The 19,462-nt window shown below is 39.6% G+C and overlaps 1 protein-coding gene across 3 annotated transcripts in view; it reads left to right on the top strand.

Moving 5' to 3' along the window:
• rhbdl3 (rhomboid, veinlet-like 3) overlaps positions 1 to 19,462 on the top strand; it is a 59,409-nt gene that overhangs the window by 33,028 nt on the left and 6,919 nt on the right. For all 3 annotated transcript variants that reach the window (XM_080462676.1, XM_080462677.1, XM_080462678.1), the window contains 4 exons: positions 1,285 to 1,443; positions 9,230 to 9,454; positions 11,579 to 11,727; positions 15,827 to 15,939. In XM_080462676.1, the coding sequence (XP_080318802.1) occupies positions 1,285 to 1,443; positions 9,230 to 9,454; positions 11,579 to 11,727; positions 15,827 to 15,939 (646 nt within the window). The remainder of the gene's footprint in view (positions 1 to 1,284; positions 1,444 to 9,229; positions 9,455 to 11,578; positions 11,728 to 15,826; positions 15,940 to 19,462) is intronic.

Below are 19,462 nucleotides of genomic sequence, written 5' to 3'. Positions count from 1 at the left end.
ATTACAGTCGTATTGCGAAGATGGCACTGACTTTAAAAAGCACTGACAATCGCAACCCTAACGGTGGATTTAAAAAAAAAAGAAAAAAAAAAGCCTTATCACCTTTGGTAACATGCAGGAAAACAACACTATTAAGAGCCAAAAATCTCTTCTCCCCGTTGTCACTTGGTCAAGCGAAAAGCACCTGCTGCCGACCCGGCTGCACTCAGCCTCTGCTAGCGCTGGCGTATGGCAAACACGCATGTCAGAGAGGCATACACGTATTTGTGTGCTGAAACTATTTCTGGTTCAGGGGTGCTGGAGTCCGGCAGGCGATTTAATATTGTCTGAATGTCACATCTTTATGCATGAATGCACCCAAGCACATTTGCACATATACAGATACAAAGTGAGACAGTTACACATGCGGACACACTGAGACGGACGCGCAGCAGCTGTCTTCTGTCTTCATCCACAAACGGCCTGATGCTCAAATCAAACATTTAATCCACCAGTGTGTCTCGTCATTGTTTAAAGGCACTTTGTACCAACCCGAACCAGACTACCCTTATTACTGTAGCTCTCATTCTTCTGCACACTTCCGTCTGTAGCTCCCATCCCATGGATTGACATCAAACACAAAGCGAAGGTTTCCATATGTATATTTCGAGAGACAACTTTACTTTAAACCTGTGACTTTCTGGAGCTGGAAAGTATAAAGTGAAGAAAAGAGTGCGTTGAACCGTCCTATCAGGGTTTGCAAAAATGGAGAAAAGTGCAGCTCTTTTTCAATTCAAGCACTTCAGTAATCACTATTTTGAAGGTCTTTTGAATTTCCATCTTTTCAAATATACGTGCAGTTTTGTTGGATTATCTGTTTTTCCCCAGATGTGTTTGAATGCAGCCTTTAATTAAATGTGGTGCTCAAGCTGAAGTTTGAAGTGAAGTCCCACACTGTTAAAAATACCGCATCTCAACAGTTCGGCCTCCTTAGAGCAATTAGAGCTCGTTTACAAGATTTTCAAAATACTGCTGATGGTTATTATTTGGCGCTTTTGATATTTTGCTGCACAGATAATTGTACCCTCGATTATGCGCTATGTTGATTTGTATCCAGTGCTTCATTTACTGCATGCAAAATGTGAGTGTTTTTTTTTTTGTTTGTTTGTTTTGTTTTTGTCATCTTTTGTTTGTCATGAGTGCAACAGAAGTGTATTAGTTATGTCTGCTCTGTTCAATTTAACCAAGTAGTGCTGCACTTAGAGATAACACATGGAAACGTCACTCCATCTTGTGTATTTGCAGTATGATCCAGACAATTCAGGCTTCATCAGTACGGAGAGGTTCAGGGACTTGCTGGCGACCCACGGCTCTGAGCTCGACCCCCACAAACTGGAAGTCCTGTTGGCCCTCGCCGATGGAAACGCTGATGGAAAGATCTGCTACCAGGACTTTGTCAACTTGGTAAGCCCTTTTAAACCTTTTACACATTTGCAGGCATCAGTGTGAAACATAAACCTTTTTTTTTTTAATGAAACAAGCTATTTCATACCACTGATTTTTTTTCTTTTTTCTTTTTGACCAGTATTTGTTACAATAGGTTTGATAAAAACTTTGATTAGAGCCTTTAGTTATCGTAAAGTACTCAGGAAGACCAACCTGAGGTTTGTGGTGATCCAGGTATTCCTACAGAGTAATGATTCCCCACACTTTTAACATTATTCTCTTTAGTAAGTACACCAGTAATGACCTACCGAGTGGCAGTTTTCATATTGACGTAAACCTGATGTGCATGGATCCAGGCCCATCATGTCATTTTGTTCTCATCTCTATGGTTATATGAGCTTCAGTGTGAATGTTATGGGCAACATGTATGTCTGGCTTCACTTGTTTAGCTATAGACCGATCCCAAATCGCAGCACTTTCAGTGTAAATGGCTGTAGATAATTAGGCCAGATGCTTTCTGTCTGATCAGCTCGTCACAAATAAATAGATTTACAAATATGGAGCACAGAGTGCAGCTTGTTCAGTAAGTCAGGTTTCGCAGCATGTTGAGAGTGTTTGTCAGCCAGTGTTTCTGAAATAAAGTAGAACTTTGTGCAGAGATCATGAGATCTTTGACTCACACCCACAGATCAAAATGCTACAAGAGTAGATCATCTCCTTGTAAGAATCACTTTGAGAGGGGAATAATTCATCAGTAAGGGAATACACTAGATAGAATTTAAAAAGCACATTATTCCTTATTTGAGGCTTAAAGAATTTCCCATCTTGAGGCGTCTTGCTCTCCTTTACTTGTTTATTTTTTTATCATGCAACAAGCTTTTTCAGTTTTTGCAATTATCAACAGAAGAAATGAATCCTACGCCACCTTGGTGGAGATATTTTTCCCGGGAAAAGGAGATAACACTCATCCTGGTGATAAATTCCTTGCTTAACACTCACCTTGTCCCATTTTACGTTTCACCTCCAAACCTACAGCCTTGCTGCTGACTGTCCAAGGTCTCACTCACGAACCTCCAGCTGTGCTCGCCTCCTTGTAACCTTCTTATTTTCCTGTTTTCTGCTGTCTCGCTGCTGTTCCTCATGGGAGGCCAAGCTGCTGACCCAGAACAGTGTGAAGTGGTCTCGGAGTGGGAACAGCTCTGTGCTGAACAATAACTACCGGGTGGCTGCGGGGCGGGCCGGGGGGGTGTGTGTGTGTCTGTACAGACTGTGGGGAATTCATTGTTGTCTGTGCGGGCGAACATGTCCATCTCTTGCTGTCTCACTCTGCTCTCCAGAGCTGTTTATTGTCTGTTACAGTGGGTGAGGAATGAGGCCTGTAGGAAGCCTGCAAAAATGTCAAAGAACTTTTTTTTAATTTTTTTTTTTTATGATGTGGTTGGTTTCCAGTTGGTTCACAGATGTCATGTGAAAGGCTTTCCACCGTGGTGTGTGACTGGAAGTGGGACGGAGAGGAATGGTGTGTGTGTGTGTGTGTGTGTGTGTGTGTGTGTGTGTGTGTGTGTGTGTGTGTGTGTGTGTGTGTGTGTGTGTGTGTGTGTGTGTGTGTGTGTGTGTGTGTGTGTGTGTGTGTGTGTGTGTGTGTGTGTGTGTGTGTGTGTGTGTGTGTGTGCGCGCACTTGTGCGTACATTCACATTTTACCCCCCTTTGTTGCTATCGTGTCTACCCCCCAAAGTTTTATAAATTCACAGAGGAAGCAACAACAAAAGACAAATACAAAAGACAAAGAATGAAGCAACTTTCTTTCATGATTATGATAATATGATGTATTTAAATGAAACCTTCATTGCTGCTTCCAATGTTTTACTTGATTACAGTTACTTTCCTCGTTATCAAAAAACTTTTTTTTTTTGTTTTGTTTCCTTGAAAAATGTTTTAATTATCTGTCCTAATAGTGTGTCGTTTACAACAATGATAACAAGTAATGGGCGAAGTGCCAATAGCCAAAATGGGAGCTTCACGCAGAGGTAGTTTTTTTTTTCAATTTTAATTGGCCGGACCTGGTTCCTGTTTATTTTAGTGCAGTTTGATGTCTTTACTTATATGGCGGGAATGGGAGAAGTACGGAGGAGTGGTAGGAGACTGGAGGAAGAGGCTCAGACAGACAGAGACAAACTGTGAGGGGTTTACTTGTTGCGCCATCTCTCCTTCGCACCGTGGGTCATCCATCAGCGTGATTGTCAGTAATTGCCTTCTCACTGCTCTCACAGTCAGCGTTCAAATCACTGCTTGGTCTCCTCTTTTACCACTTCTTCCTCTCCATTTTCTTTCACTATTTACACATGTTGGGCAACAATAAAACTTTTTTTTTTTAATCACTATTCATCATATTGTTATGTGCAAAATTTGATAATTCAATTAAAAGTAATTTATTGTACCAACAACACATAGTGTCGCAGTGTTCTCTTTCCACGGTAGCAGTTGAAGTATTTCTTCAAAATATCCACTATAAAATTAAAGATTTCCAAAAATAAACCAAAGTTATTTGCCACTGCCAAGACATCTTACTTGTCATCTTGTTTATTATAGTAGAACAAGTTTACTCAGAGTCCAGAAACAAGATGATAATACCGTATTGTTCTGATTTTAAGACAAGATTTTTTAGATTTTTATGCTAAAACCGACTCGCTGAGCTCACAGTCCCAACAACTGACAAATCTCCTTCTCCACAACTGATCAACAGAAACTCTCTTGTCTCTGGGAGTTGATTGGACTTGGGCAGGATTTAGAATGATATTTTGACAACGTGATCGAGTCAGGTCGACTTTTCAGAATAAAGAACAACATGCTGAATGACACACAGGCACCTGAGGGAACCATTTAAAAGTAACGTGTGCAAACTGAGACTTTGTGATCCAACCGAGGGGTATGAGCGGTCGGCTATAGATGCTTAATGTTGTTAACAAGTTGCTCTTACAGTTTTCAAAAACTGTATCCTAGACCCACCATGCTTGCGTTGATTGAGACACGGCATGACGGCGACTCCCAACATGAACGATTTATGTCTGTAGGTTCATTCAGATCCAGTGAGCAACAGGCATTTAAACAAAACAACATCAACTTGCAATTACATTTTTTTTTGTTTATCAATTAATGCGTCAATAGGATAATCAATTGTAAACTTTCTTCGGTCTTTCTGCTTTTCCCAGCATCTCTTCAGCATCTAGCTCTGTAGCAGGTGTTAATTTCAACAGGCTCATTCAAACACAAGGTTTTTCACCTTTAAAGGATAAAACCTCCTAAATATTGACGTGTATACTCCTTTATGTCATTGTTGTTGTTGCATTTTTCTTTCAATATAATAATTGACTTTACAGGAAGAACGCATTTTCTAATTTGATGATCCGGAAAGCAATATCACTTTCCAATAAGTTGGAGCACAGTTCAACATTACACAAACACATTACTACGAAGCGTCACCGTCCAAAGTTAATACGACACACATGGTTGCTTTGGCAATGGGCTCGTTGCTTCAGGAAACCAGGGAAACAGTGAAATACAGCGCAGGAATTCTAAATAGACAGAATCCTGAATCTATATCAAATACTAAACCTGCACAGTGCATCACTAGGAAATGTTTCCTTTGAAAGACATTGACCTGGAATGTTTGTTGGTATGTTGGGTAACTGTACTACCCGGAGAAAGACGTAAACCCGATGGACTAAAACTGAGGATTTTCTCACTGAGAATACCAGGCCACTGCTCCACCATGACTACTTTAGCTGAAGCAAATGCATTTAAATTGTTTTGACACAATCTTCTTCCACTTCTTCTTGTCTCCTCCTTATTTTGATCTGTCTCTTGCTTTTGAGTTGGCCTTCCCTCGTTGCAGCTTCTCATAGATCAAACTGAAAAGTTGTCTCTTGGTGGCCGACGATCCATTTGTCCCCTTCACCTCCTCTCTTCCCTCACCCCTCTCCTCTTGGCTGCGGGGAAACAGGCGCAGCATCATTCTTTTCTTTGTGTCGTACAAAGAGCAGAGGAATCGCAGTCACTTCACACGAAGAATCGACTGTGTTTATGGAGCTCTGCTGCCTGAGGGAGGGCCTGTGTGTGCACTCGCCATGGTATGCGGTCCAGAAGTGACCATGGTAACCTGTTCCTTTTGCTTGGCAGAAAAACTGAATTAATTGGCTTTTTTTTTAGTTTATCTTCAAACTGTGACCCCGAAAGAGACGGTGAAAGTCTCGTCAAACAGTCTCAGAAGAACTATCTCTAAGCTGGTCAATGTTTTTTTTTGTATCTTCTGATTTTGAAATGTCTTTTTGTAATAAGTACCTCTGTTTTGAGGAGGATCACAAGATGATAATTCTCCAATAAAATGTTAAATTTCAGTGATTATGCATGATTTACCATCAACCACAACCCCATCACACATTCAACAATTAGGTTCCATTTAAAGGTGCCGGAGGGTTATTTATCTACTTTTCTAATGTGTTTTTTCTATTTTGCTGCATTGCATTAAAATATATATTTGCCAGCCTTGTTAATGCTATAGTCTACATCACTCATCCATCTTTCCTTGAAATAGCATCTGCAAAGTGGCACATCTTGGCTTACCACAATGCTGGAGACAAACAGTAGCAGGACTGAGTTATGGAGTGTCACAGAAACTGAGCGGACTGAGAAAGGGATGAAAAGTGGAGGGAAAGAGGGAGACAATGAGGGCTGGGAGGGGTACTGTGGGAAAGAAGATGGACTGTCTTCGCATTGTCATGGAGTCTCTTGTAAAATGCACGGCGAGTGTTGTGATAAAAGACAGCAAACGGCAGTGATTTAGGCCGAAAGCAGGGACTAATACAGCGGCTATAAAGAACAATCTGTTTCCCCATCAAGGCAAAGAGATGGCAGCGTCAGCCTCTCTGTAAAATGAGCTGATAAAATAATTCATATGAATACAAGCCCCTAAAAAGGTTTTTTTTTTTTTTTTTTTTTTTTTTACTATCTTTTTTCAACGATTGATTCAAATATTTCTCCTTCTGTTTTCTCACAAGGTGTGTGTATGCTTTGAAACTCAGATTCAACATGATGGTATATAATTGGTTAATGCATCCCTGGTCATAAAAATAACCTGCTTCCCACACTAGCAGCTGAGACTCCCACATATATTTCTCACTTGTCTGACAGGGTTGTTGTACTGTTACTGAGTTGTTGCCCCTGGAGAAGGAAACAGCCTGAAAGAAACTAAGAAATAAACCACTATAACTGACAGAGCTTAGGTTACTTTTGTCAGTTTTCGCAGCTTTGAATAATTTGTGAGTCCTCTGTATGATGAGACATTTTCGAGGGGAGGAATGAGGAATAAATCCATGTGCTCGCATTATTACTGCATGTAAATGTCAAGGGCTTGTTTCACAGACGCATCTATAGAGTCTGTGTCTGAGATTTAACTCATTTTATCCCCTGAATCTTTTGAATAATATGAATAATTTGAATATGAAATTCAGCAAGGAAATTTCTGTAACTTTTTGCCCGCTTAAGTAGGAAAATGTAAGGCCTTTCTGGAGAGGAAAAAAAAAAGCATTATGTCATAAAACCTTTTTTCTGCTTGGATTTCGCTCAAAGTTCCAGCTCAAGTTTGCTGAAATGCAACATAATATAACTGCCATTCTGTTTCTGTACTGCTTTATCCATTTTAGGGTCATGGTATTCCAGAGCTGATCCCAGCTAACAATGGGGAAAGACACTTTGGACAGGTCACCAGTCCTTCACAGGGCTGCCAGTAATAATCTTATATCGTATAGAGAAACTTGCAAAAGGTGGAGCTTAAAGAACTTTACACGATATCAGTGTCATAAAAGATATATAATATAGCAAAGGGAGAGGGAACTTTCCTCCTTGTGAAGGCCACAAAGTTTGGGAAATTGTGACCAAGCTCCTCGATCTCAATGATTCACAGGACTCACAGCAATTAGTTTAATTGAATTAGAGGATTATATGTTTCTCAATTAGGTTTGTAAAAATCTAAATATATGTACTTGTTGTTCTTCACTCATTAAAATTATGATTATGAGTGAAAGAAAATTTCTTGTCCAATCATCAGGGGATAAAAAACTGTTATTTATTAGTTTTTTTATTTTTTTATTTTTTTTAAATCTGTTTAAAAAAAATAGGGGCAGGCATCGTATGTATTCCCTGCCAGGCCATCAGTTACCCATGACTGGAATAGTAAGTGGAACTGTTGATTGACTAGTAATTTTTTATTGCTGATTTGCGGTCTAAAAAGTAAACATTGTGACAAATGTGATGATCAGAATCAAACCGTCGTGTTGTCCTTAAAGTTAATAAAACATAAAAAAAAAAAAAAGAAGATAACTTTGCACTGGTTCGCTCTGTGTTGGCTTCACAATGCAAGTTTCAACATCAGAACAAAAGACTTAAGCAGCTGTTGTGTGATGTCTCCTGTTTGTACTGTGTTTTACTGTTGTGGATGGATTTATACCAGGACACTCACCGGGCGTGGAGATCAGATTTCACACTTTAGAAAAATAAACCACAGCTTCAACCTGACCAAACATGAAGCTATGTGTGAACACATCCTTTAAATTCACTTTGTCACGTTTGTGATTATCTTACTGGCAGATTGGTGTTGAACGATGAGCTGCTTGTAGGTATAGGCCTGACAGGAAACAACTTGATTTTCGAGACAAAGGGGAACGAAGAGAGGAACACAGTGGTTGCTAGGCGCTGATACAAGCATTCTGTTGCCGTGGTGAAGTGGGCGTGCCTGTTGCGCTTTACTGAGAGGAATGTGTGTTTGTTTCTGTGTGTGCAACTCCATTGAGAGGTCTATGAATAAATATAACAAAATTAGGCATTTTGAAGGGAAATGTAAAATAGTACTAAAAATGTGCAGGAAAAGAAGACAGTAAATGCAACATGGACATTTAGAAATATCTGTCCATGGGCCTCAGTGGGGTTACGAGTCTCCGGATTTTATCATAATATCTAAACTAGCACTGAAATAAAACCCAGACAAAGAAAAACCCCAAACAAATAATGGTCAAACAAATGCAAAATCACATAAATGTAATATGACTTCAAATAGACAATAAATAGGCAGAAGATAAGAAAAAAAATATGAATCACTGATGCAATCAAGCTTTATTTTTTTATTGCACCTTTCACGCAAATGCAATGCTTCACAAGTGAACGAAACAATAAAAATATAAATGGATGCACACAAAAACGCAGATATACACGGGACATGTCTACCATATGTACTGAAGTCTAGATACATGCACACTCTTTGAACACATACAACACTTCCACAAGTCCTGTAATTGTATGTAATTATATGACGGGCGAAAGAAAACGTGTCTCACAATGGCCACAACTGTATGGAATGGACCATGCATGCATAGATAATTGGTATGACACATATAACAACAAAGAGACACAAAATGAGAATGAGGACACGTATTGTGGCACACAAAGAACACCAAAGAAATGAATCAGAGCTGTTCCATGAAACCACAAAATATGAGGAGCAAAATTTGTAACATTGGCCATAAAGAGATTTTAAATTACCACAGATTAATGAAAATGATGCAAAGCATCTGAAACACACAAACACAAAGCACTCATAAATAATATTTGCACAGCTGTTACATGTCGGTATCCTGGGGCGTAGGATTTATAATAGAACTGTGGTTGTATATTAGTAAGATGGGAAAAATTGGATTTGTCATCATTCCTTCTCCTAAATCCTCGTCTCTCTATCGTCCTTTGTCTTTTCTACAGATGAGTAACAAGCGCTCCAACAGTTTCCGGAGGGCCATCCTGCAGGGGGGTAGGCAGATAAAAGGCTGCAGTCTCAGAGATGAAGTGGGCTTGGGACTGCCCCAGCGGCTGGTTCGCCACGTCGCCTACGAGACGCTGCCACGCGAGGTCGACCGCAAGTGGTACTTCGACAGCTACACCTACTGCCCTCCTCCCTGGTTCATCCTGGCTATCACCATTGCTGAGGTAAACTGTTTGATTGTCTAATTCACAGGTTTCAAACTCATTTTAGATCAAGGTTCACACACAAACTGGCTTGATCTCAGTTTGACTGAACATGTAAAAGGATCACATAACAGACCTGTAAATACTGACAACTCCAATTTTTTTTCTTAGAGGTCCCATATTATGCAAAATTATCTTTCTAATGGTTTTCTAACAGTAATATGTGTCCCCATAGCCAGAAGTGAAGAAAGTCTGTCATTTCCCTCACTTGCTTGCTCCACATTTTTGCGAATGTGTGTTCATACAGGCGAATCAGAGATGACCTTGATGACCTCATATGGGGAAATAGCCACTCCCTCTCGTAGTGGATACTCCCTTTGACACTCCGACAGGTACATGAGCTCTGCCCTCTACAATTGCGAGCGGGTGCTATTTTCACTCCTCGCAAACGCTACCACAAAACAGATATGGAGGAGGCGTGGAGAGACAGAGCTCATTAGCATTTAAAGGTACAGACACAGAATTAGCCTGTTCTCAACAGAGCTCACTAGAGGGACTTTTAGTCTGGCTGAAATTCAGGACCAAGGCTGGATTTGGGGTAGGGATCGGCAACCCGCGGCTCGCCTCAAACCAGTGGACCTTTGGTTTTCGGTAGTACGCTTTGAAAAAAAGTTCTTGGACCTGTGACAACTATGTAGAATTGTTAAAAACGGTATCATATGGGACCTTTAACAGTCTTATAAAGTTGGGTATGACAGTAAGTCTAACTGCATGACAAATAGAATACATAAGAATAACAATGTTACTGTAACATTGGTGCCCTCGGGAACTAAAATAAAGCAAACCAACCACGAATCAAGCCATTGTTTTGTTTTGTGGTATGTGAAGGGGAAAGGTTTGGTATTGGAGAATTTCCCCTCCGGGGAATCTGCAAACTGTTGTTTTGTTCTCAAAATGTTGGTCTGTTCTGCATGAGACTGCCAAAATCTTAGTGTGCTGCCGCCTTCAATTTTTATTGCAAAGTAACTTGAGTACATTCATAAAATGTTCAGATTCAATGAACTCATTTTAGCAGCACCGATTCTGAGCAAGCTCACATTTCTTGATAATAAAGTGAAATTGTTGTTGGATTCAGTGTTGGAATGTCTTATGCAGAAACAGTGCAACCCCTTGGAAACAAATCAGGAAAAGCAGGTTACCATTCCTAATGTTTGACACCTTTGAGCCAATATGTTTCAAATGCAGATTTAAAGTGTTTTTTGACTTCTTGTGGTGCGACAGAGCTATATTTGGATGAGCAGGTTTAACTCATAGCTCAATGCATGCTTGCTTCACTGTTGCTGATATAGTTCACACTTTTCTCCTTGATATTTGTTATAAGAAACATTGAAAACAAGAGGCAGGAACAAAGATGTTTCCAACCCACACAACACTTCTAAAAATGAATCTGTAGCAAGAAAACTCCACAAATTACCTTTTATTGAGTTTTGATATAGTAACACGAGTAGCACAGAACTCACTGATTTATAGCAGTGCAATACCATAATGTCAGTTTGTCCCTGGATTATGTTCATTTCTTTTCCTTCTGGAGCAATAACTTGTGTCACATGTCAGACAAATTACTCATATACAAGTACTATCACCCGCTCTCAGAAACTGTATATACCAGCAATGTTTTCTCCTCAACACATATGATTTACTGCTACTTTTAATGCATTAAACAGCTGAATATTGAGCCAAACTGTCTGTGTGTCATCTTGTATTTGACCCAGCTTTTCCTCTTTATTTGTTCTTGTCAAGCCAGATTTTGTTCTTGATATGATCCTTGATTATTGTTACGCCATGTTTTCAGATCTGGATCTGCGCTTATTTCTGAACTGATTGTCTGCGTACAAAACCCTACTTCCGCTGTGTTTGGAATGAAGTGATTGTTTTGACTCCTCCCATCTTTGAGTTATGAGTTCGGGTCTGATATTCTCGCCCTCTAGAAAACCTTGAGATGAAAACTTGGGGCTGTGACATAGAGTTCACTCGCATTTTGTATCTAATCAGAATTTGTGAGGGTTTTTTTTGCTTTCTTTGTGGTTGTTTTTTATACTACAACCTCTCTCTTTAAATCAAGCGATTGCTCTCTTTCTCTGTCAGGTAGCTGTGTTCATGTATTATGGGTTCCAGCTGGACCGCTTGGTCCTCCAGGTGTCCAGCCCACACTTCCTGAAGAGCCCCCTGCCTTACCACCCCCAGCTACGAGCCCAAGCCTGGAGATATCTCAGCTACATTTTCATGCACACTGGGTAAGTTTAAATCGTCTCTGTGGATTTCAAGTCAGGAGCACTTTGTTGACGTTCGCTGGGATAGAAGGGAATGTGTAAACAGAACTGTAAACGTCTAGATTTTGAGATTCAAGAATTCAGTTATTTGCAATTTTGTTCACTCTTGTCCTTTCCGTGATAAACAGTAGGTGTGTGGCATTGATTTATTTCTGATCATTCTCATGATGTTTGGAAATGTCAAGACAAGCATTTATTTTTTTGTTCGTTTTATTAAATGTACAAATATATGTAGATGTTTTTTTTTTGTTTTTTTTTTTAAAGAAACAGCATAGGAAAAACTGAAAGCAGTACGAAGACAAGAACAATTAGGAGGGTAATTTGTGGGTCACAATGCACTTAATATAAGAATTCAATGTGTTCAATGTTACAAAACAATCATGAATCCTGTTTCCAAATAAAGTCCATGTTGCCTTATTCATCAATGGGAGACTGGATAGTCAGTCCATCACAGGGCAAACACAGAGAGATAGACCACCACACATTCTCACATTCACACTGACAGATTTTAGGACTGTGATAGTAAAGAAGTACTTGTGGGTTAAACATGCAAACTTCACACAGAAAGTCCCAACCGGCGCCCCAACCGAGGTTCAATTCAATTAAATTTTATTTCTATAGTGCCAAATACAACACAGCCATGTCAAGGCACAACCCAACAGGATCTTTACTCTATGTGAACACTTTCAAACAAGGTATTCTTCTTCTTCTTCTTCTTTTATGCAAATACTCGTATACAATTTACTACGATGTGGCCTTCCTCTCCTCTCCTCTCCTCTCCTCTCCTCTCCTCTCCTCTCCTCTCCTCTCCTCTCCTCTCCTCTCCTCGCCGGGAAAGAGAGACTCTTTCATTATCGGTCCACTCCAGATCATCCACGTTTAATAACCCTTTTGAGTAAATGTAGTTTCAGGCAATAAAGAAAAGTAATAAAATGGTGATTTACTCAGGTGAATGTGAAAATTCTAGGTACAGGTGGTGGCAGGCCCAGAAGTGTATAGTGAAATGATTCAATAAAACTATGACGGATAGAATGAGGCAACATGCTCCAGTCACAGTAAAACACACGGGAAGGTTTTAACTTGTCACACGGGAAGAGGCTCAGGAAATTGCACGAAGGGAGTGAATCCAATATCAGTATTTTAATATGTTCTCCATGTACAAGTACACTTTTCAAAGCTTATTTAATGTCATGACATTAGAAAAGCGACATTTGGATAATTAGCCTAAATGTCAGTTTCAAGTCAGTCAAGAGAAATGATGACACTGTTATCTGTTAGTATGCATATACATTTGCACTGTAAAACAAAACAACTAATATTGTGTGGCTGATATTCCGGAATGTTTAAATAATTCCTCCATCAAAAGCCTCTGAAACCTTTTGAAATCTTGCATCAATTTTCTAAATGTAATCATGCACCTGTATCATCCTTCTGATGCTCATACAGTGTGTTTTAATGTGAATCAGCATTTGCAATTGACTGCTTCCTCTTATTAAACAGCAGGGAATTCATCACAAATCGCAATTTTTTTCCACTGTCGTTGTGGAATTTTTTCACTGTTTTGTCTGCTTGCCATTAAGAAAAATTGGTGCAAGTGTCCAACAAAGATAGTGCAGATATATTTCATGATGGTCCCAAACAAGTGGATCAGAATAGTAAATAGATTGCCTCATCCAAACAAATTGATATAAATTATGAATTGCAGTCTTGTGCAGTTTTCTATAACTGGTGTTTATTCACTGCATCCTATACACTTTCAAGCAAAATTTACTCACAGATTCTATGCATTTTTTTTTTCATCACAAAAAGACCTTTAGTTACAGGCGTTTTATCTTGAAGTTGGTAGATTCAAATATTTGTTTTACCTCTGTGACTGTTGACACTGACATAGCTGCATGGCTGACACTCTCTCACACATAAACATACACAACACACGCACGCGCACACGCACACGCACACGCACACACATCCTGTGTCTCACTCACATCTACAAACCATGTAATCCCATAAACAGCTCAGCAACACTGATCCCTCCAACTCCCAACACTGAAACAGATTGTAAACATTGGCCCCAAAACATTCCCCAGCACAGCATTGTGCACATGGTTCATCTATCCTTTCACTCTTGTCACACACAGACACACGGAAACCGTGTGTGCAGCAGCCGTGAAAACTTTAGGAAGATTAGATTCTTACGCGATGAAACTGTGACTAAAGACGTTATTGGAACATAGTTACCATTTCTTTTCCAGTTGCATTTCTTATGCATTATCATGACAACAGAACCCTTAAACTCATGTGTTGTTACTGTGACGCATGATTGCTCACCGCTGAACATTTCCTCCTGAGCAGGTTGTCTTCCAATCAAAATGTAATAATTTAATCGTCAATGTTTATCTAATAAATGCTCTTTGTGGCTGAAAGCGGTTGCACTCAGCTCACTGAATTAAAGATAAGCTTCAACTGGAGTTTGTTTGGCCTCTGAAAAAGAGGGAAGGATACATCAGTGCTTTGTGAAGCGCTATGAATAACTCGATTCACAAAGGGACTTCACATGGGTGCCTGGCAATGTCCATTCCTCACAGCCTCATTAGCACTAGAAGAAATGGATGGCCACTGTTATCTGGAGTGGAGTCGTCCTCGTGCGTTTTTGGACGGCTTCTCCCAGCTAATCAATACACCCCATTGTCTCTCTGATCACTGGAATGATTCTTTATGTGGCCATTGTAGCTGAGGTGACTGACTTGATTATTGGCCTCCCCTTGTTTTGTTTGGTTTTTGTTTTTTTTCTGTCTGTGTCAGAGGAATCGTCTGTGTGTGTGCATGCATTAGTTTGTCTTCGGATTGTTTGTATTTACAGTATTTGTTAGACGCGTAAGCTGTTTGATCAGATGCACACTGTCGTGACTCACTGTGGTTCCTGGTTGAGTCTGACAAAGTGTCTCTGAGTTTCTCTCGTCTCATACACAATCAGTGGTGTCAAAGACTATTTCAACTCAACCAAAAGGAAAGGAAAGAGGGAATGAGGAGTGAAATATAGTGATGGAGATGGTGGAAGAGAGTGTTAAAGGGGTTGATAAGACAAATTACTCTCCATGGTCTCGTTTTGGATTCTGCTGCCACACCTGGATGTGCCTGAGCTGCTGACTGAGGTTTGACTTGAATAGGCACACACACAAATATGGTCTTGGAGATGTTTGATAAATAGTTCTTAAAAAACAAAAACAAAAAAAAACTCATTGTGCACTTTAAGCCTTACATTCAGAGCTGATCTGAGTGCTTTGCTGTTTTTTTCAAATTAATAAGTTTTTGTTTGTAGTTGAATCGTTACATTGTGATGCTGATATTTCCTCCATTCCTTTTATTTCTAGTAATATCTGTGCATGCTCTCTATGATTTCCAATACTTTGGTTGTTTTTTTTTAATCCCTCTTTTGTGATGATGAAGAAAAACAAGTACCACTGTAAACATGAACCCAGAATAATTTGATTTCTTATTCTCAGTTTGTCATGTGTTGTTGCATGATGCCAGAGCCGAGTGTGTTTCTTGTCAATCATCACACACCCACTGGATCAAATGGAAACATTTTCCTTTCTCAATGTTTTTTCTTCTTTTTACGACAATTTATTTTGATCTTATTCCTGGTGGGGAACAATATGATTTTCAAATTGCCTTTGAAAAAAACTTAGAAATTATGTGTAAAGCATTTGTTTATGGATAAAGTGTTTTGCGTGTTACGATTTACTTCTGTTTCTTTACTTGATTCTTCAAGTGTGTAAAGTAATTTTCTACACTTGCTACTTTATGTTTATTGTAGAACAATTGCTATGTGATATGTCTTAATGATCAAGTCGTCAGGAGTGATGTTGTAGTTTGAACTTGTATTTTCGAACACCAGTATGCCTCAAAGAAACTGTTACACAATGGCTTTATTTGTGAGGACTCCCTATCACCACTTATCATTATCATTCCTATAACATTCTGGTTTGATTACAAGTTTGGAGTTTGGATAGTTTAAACACTCTGTTGTTTATTGTGTTCATGTATGTGTATCTAATTGCAGGATTGAACACCTGAGTCTGAACATGGCCATGCAGCTGCTGGTGGGAGTCCCACTGGAAATGGTTCATGGCGCCCTGAGGATTGGTCTCGTCTATGTGTGTGGTGTGTTGGCAGGTAGGCTTATGATCTCTCTCTCTATGTCTCTCTCTTTGTTGGGTTTTGCCTTTCAGCGCCACCGTTAATCCATCTGCTTGTTGTCTATTTTTATGCATTTAACAGCCTATCACTTTGCGCCCGTGCTCACTGGTCAATGACAAAACCGTTCATGTTTGTGTGTGGCGCGTTCAAGACAGATGGCCTTCTGTTTCGGTCTTCCTACCAGAAGTGGTGGGATGTAGGGGGTTGTCACTGCCCCCATCAAAGCCCCCGCGTCCCTCATATTGACTTACAAAAGGGCAGAGCACATACAGCCATCTCAAAAAGGAGCACACACAATGATAATGAAATATGACAAGGAGAGTATGAGGCAGGGATGTAGAAAGAGATGAGAGATGAATTCTTGAGTGTTAATAAGGCTGAGAGGGTCTGTGGGAGATATAGAGGTATAAGAAAAAAAAAAAAAATGGAAGTAAAGAGGAGAAACTGCAGATGAGAAAGCAAGAGCAGAGCCAGCGTTGGATAAAATGTCACTGCTCCCTTCATGCTGCTTTAACAGCCTCAGTCGTCGAGTGTCGTTTCAGTGTTCAGTCCTGTTCAGCCGAGACCAAAGATGTTTGTGCATGTTTGTTTTTTTTTCCTTTTGAATTGATAAACATGAACAAATTGATCAGCCTCCGTGTTTTATTTTTCCTTTGTGCTGCTCAGAGGGAAAACACAGCACGATAACTGGAGTGGAAATATTGGGCTACATTTTGAGATGTGGAGTATTTTTGTAAACATGATGTTTTGTGGCAGTAAATTAGGGGCTTTTCACTGGCAACAAGGAATGAATTGCAGCCAGGGACTGTATTTTTTTATTTTTTTTATAGTGATGAAAATGGACTATCTGTGTGTGTGTGTGTGTGCGTGCGTGCATGCGTGCGGGTTTGTGTGTGTTTGCACTCGAGGGTCACTGACACACACACCCTGGGGATACCAGCTGCGTTGGCCTGTAGCGTTAACCTCACAGTGAAATGAAGAGCAAACGCACCATGAATCACACACACTTATGCATGTACACAGAGCAACACACACACACACACACACACACACACACACACACACACACACACACACACACACACACACGTTTGTTGTTTTAATTAGATATCGACCACCAGCGGAAGAAGAGTAGTACGCCAGGGTTGTGTTGGGCAGATGTTTGGATTTGTTGTGTCTGAAATAGTTCTGGAGTTTTTTTCTTTTTTTTCTTTTGACGTTTTCACAACAGAAGAAACCACATCCATGTCACACATGTCGCTGAGCAAAATGTGGGTATCAACTCTTAATTATTCATTAAATGTTTCATAATCTGCAGTCAGTCATTTTTATAATTATTATTATTTTATTTATTAAGAGCAAACAGCGTTTCATTCATTGAGTTCAATTTTCCGTTTTTATTCTTTATGTAAAACTAGAAATGATTTACCGACAGAAACCAGAAACGACTTATTAGATAATCAACTAAAATATTACTTTGAAGGCTTTAACCAGTTGGTTTGGCTTTTTGGGCAATTTTTTTACTCATTGATTTTTCAACTTTAACTGCAGAAAAATAAATATGCATGATGAGAAAAGTTCAAAGTTCAACGCCTACATTATTTTATACTGTAATTAATATGAAAGCCATTCATTATCAGATGTACATTTTTAAAAGGTGTGCTGTTCAAACTTATATAAATGCAAATATATTTTCCGTCATCAACTTATATCCAGTAATCAAACTGTTAAAAATACAATTCTTTTTCTGGATGCAGTTGATAATTACTTTTATTCAAATAAAGTGATGAGATGCTATTTTACCTCTTTAACAAACATTTTTTGTTGGAGCCCTGACAGAGAATCAACACACTCTCTTTTGTCTTTTAACATGTGTGGGGATTTTCTTTTATTGTTAAGGAGTATACTACATTTAATCGTAGACACATGTAGTTTATATAGAGGGTTATGTCGGTAAACGACACCGTATAACGTCAACGTATTATGTTTGCATTAAGATTGTTATGAGCGCAAAGTTTTAGTTGTTGTGGCATTGCTAAACAGCGGTTGCTTCTTTTGTTTACCCAATATCAGGGTGACACAGTATTGTAATGTTAACAGAGCAAATTTAGGTCCGAATCACAGGGAGATATTCTTCCTATGACTGCATGGATTTACGTTAAAAACTCACTTATCCATGATGTGCTATGCTTTTAGTTCAATGGTGTGATGGACGGACGGATGGATGGATGGATGGATGGATGGATGGATGGATGGATGGATGGAAGTTCCTTCATGATAATATAAACTTGAGAAAATGTAGCAGAAATGGACCACCACATAAATCCATTTGAGATAAAGTTCAGAGTCCTGATTTCGTCTTGCAAGAAACTAATCCTTTTTGTGTGTGAGGGTGACAGATGGATGGGTGGATAGATGCTCCTTCATGATAATAATCAGTAAATTCACAACGTGTGGGGCATTGAGGTTCATGTGTTTAAAACTAAACTGACATTTAGTTTCAAAAGAAAACTTGCAAACTGTGTCTAATGTCTAATTTTACAATTTAATGTTGTGACTTTAAAAAAAAACTGTCTTTAGGCTTTTATTTCTCTGTTGCTTACTATTGGGTAATAAGGAATAAATATAATCCAAATAGGTGAGCTGAACGTTTTAGCATAACAAACACACACTGAGTCATAAAGATGGATCAGTCGGGTTCACTGAAATTCATAAAAACAATCTTAATCCTCATGCATTTCCTGTTCGCGCTGGATAATGAAAGTGGTCATTATGGCAAAAGAGTCACTTTACGTTTGGGCACATAATGACCCTGTCCTTGTGTGGAGACACATAATAAGCCACAGAGAGGGGCCTCAGCTGGCACATTGTGGGGTCAGGGCACAGTTCAGATGTCATGTAATGACTCAGAGAAAGGTCTTTGACCCTCTTGGGCCAACACACAGTCTGACAACTTAATGGAAACAATGGACTGGCATGTAAACACACAAAGTGCCTTCATATGGACAGCAGACAAGTACACAGACACAATAAAACAGCGGTCGGTCTGCACAAAGGGTGTTGGACAGGTGCAGTAGCAGACTAAAACAAGTGCAACAAGAGCTCAGACAGGAAGAAGTAAACAATGGAGAGACAGAAGTGTGGACAGGGGGGGGGGTCAAGAACACATACACACTACTACACTACTATCGCTCAGCGTGCAGCAAGGTCGTTGATTTTGTTCATAATGAGCACTGATGAGCACAATTATTTCCCCTCGTGTCCTTTTTTTCCCTCCCCGCAGTTCAGAGGAAAAAATGAGGTGCCACTTTGGGCTCTAAAAACTACAGGCCTCCTGGGGGTCTGTAGGGTGTCCTTGTCTTTGTGTCTGTTTGTGTGCACAAGCGACTGCATTGCTGAAGTAATGTTATTACAGCAAGGTAATTACAGGGACAGTTCACAGGCACTCCTCCTAACCTCGAAAGAGGTGGTGATGTCCCGAGCCAGGTGTTTCACTTAA

Source organism: Lipophrys pholis (assembly GCF_963383615.2).
Source record: "Lipophrys pholis genome assembly, chromosome: 5".
In the NCBI taxonomy this organism is placed as follows: domain Eukaryota; kingdom Metazoa; phylum Chordata; class Actinopteri; order Blenniiformes; family Blenniidae; genus Lipophrys; species Lipophrys pholis.
Note: the sequence above shows the minus strand (reverse complement) of the source record. Positions and strands in the feature narration are given on the sequence as shown.